The sequence below is a fragment of the Morone saxatilis genome, unplaced genomic scaffold (assembly GCF_004916995.1).
Source record: "Morone saxatilis isolate NCDOM2014 unplaced genomic scaffold, NCSU_SB_2.0 Contig10, whole genome shotgun sequence".
NCBI classification, from domain to species: Eukaryota; Metazoa; Chordata; class Actinopteri; family Moronidae; genus Morone; species Morone saxatilis.
Window position 1 is genome coordinate 4,678,880 of NW_023339652.1, and position 1,360 is coordinate 4,680,239.

The 1,360-nt window shown below is 48.5% G+C and overlaps 1 protein-coding gene across 9 annotated transcripts in view; it reads right to left on the reverse strand.

Moving 5' to 3' along the window:
* The window catches only part of ppp1r12a (protein phosphatase 1, regulatory subunit 12A), a 46,147-nt gene extending 44,817 nt beyond the window's left edge, over window positions 1-1,330 (reverse strand). For all 9 annotated transcript variants that reach the window (XR_004797218.1, XR_004797222.1, XR_004797221.1 and 6 more), the window contains exon 1: window positions 991-1,330. Coding sequence is in view for 3 of the 9 variants with exons in the window: in XM_035675357.1 (XP_035531250.1) it covers window positions 991-1,227 (237 nt within the window). In the remaining 6 variants the exon portion in view is untranslated. The remainder of the gene's footprint in view (window positions 1-990) is intronic.
* Window positions 1,331-1,360: the final 30 nt, after the last annotated feature.

Genomic DNA, 1,360 nt, shown 5'->3' on the forward strand with positions numbered 1-1,360 from the left:
AAAAAAAACACATAAAAGTCAAACAAACGTGGCATTTTGAGACAAAAAGTCGTTTTCTCAACCCCAGCTAACGAATGAATCAACCCCCCAAAACAGCTAACGACAGCTAGCCGAGCCTGCTAACGTAGCATTAGCACACATTCCGCTAACAGGCTTTTTTTTTTTTTAAAACTACTCTTGTTTACAACTTCGTGACATTTGAAGCTACAACAACACCGAAAAACGCTGCTGTCGACAACGTGCACGGCGCGTCAACGCAGCGTGCGAGTTAAGGCCTCGCAGAGGGACGACGTTAGCTTTTGCAACCGGGTGACGTTTTCATCTTCCTCCAGAGAGTAGTCGCAGCCGGTTTTTATCAACAACACCACTTTTACTGCTAGCCCAGGTTATGTAGCCACTGCTGGGGGGGGTTCGCGTCTCAATCAATGACAACATGCATGTAAAGACCCGATTAAACCCGAAATAAGCTGTATGCATCAACATCACTCAACCATAAAGAGACGCTGCTAGTTATTCGGCTTTAATGTCGTTTATAAACATAAAGCAACCCAACGTTAGAGGCTGAAATGCAGCAATTAGACTGCACCCACTGACTGAGGGGATATAGATTCAGGCTAGTTTGCCGAGGTGAGGGGGGGTAGTTTTAATTTTTTAACTTTTTCTCGCTTATCGTGGATTACACTCTAAAATCTGCATGCACAGTTCGCATTATTTGTTTGGTTTTAAAGTGTATATAACCAAAAGCTCAGGAAGGAGAAGTGTGTTTTCATCTCTCTAACGTTGCCCTGCGTCGAAAAAAAAAAAAAAAAAAGGGACGGGTGTGCGAATAGGTAAACAACGGGGATGAGAATGGCTTCCATTTGACAGGTGTTCCTGGGCAAGCAGCTTAACAAGCAGCGAAAACCGATATTTGTGTCCGCAACGACGCTGGGCAATGCCCCCGGGGGCTTTTGCTGTTAACACACACAGCAAAGGGGGCTGAGCACAAACCTGGTGGAGGGCGGTGAGACCGTCTACATTGGCGTAGTTGATGTCAGCGCCCCGGTCAAGCATTCGCAGCACCTCCTCGGTATCGCCGCTTGAGCAGGCGGCCAGAAACACGGCGCCATCGTCGAACTTCACCTTCGTCTTCTTCTTTTTCAGAATAGGAGGCTCCAGGTCCGTTTCCGAGCCCAGCCATCGCTTTAACTGCTCATTCCTCTTTTGCTTGGCGTCCGCCATCTTCATCCCCCTCCTGTCTCGGGCTTCTTATCTTTCTCCGAGAGAGGATATACTTTATAGTGCCACTATCCCACAGCGCACTGGGGCGTGGGAAGGGAGGGCTGGGGAGGAGGGGGGGAAACCGAGAGAGAGAGAGAGA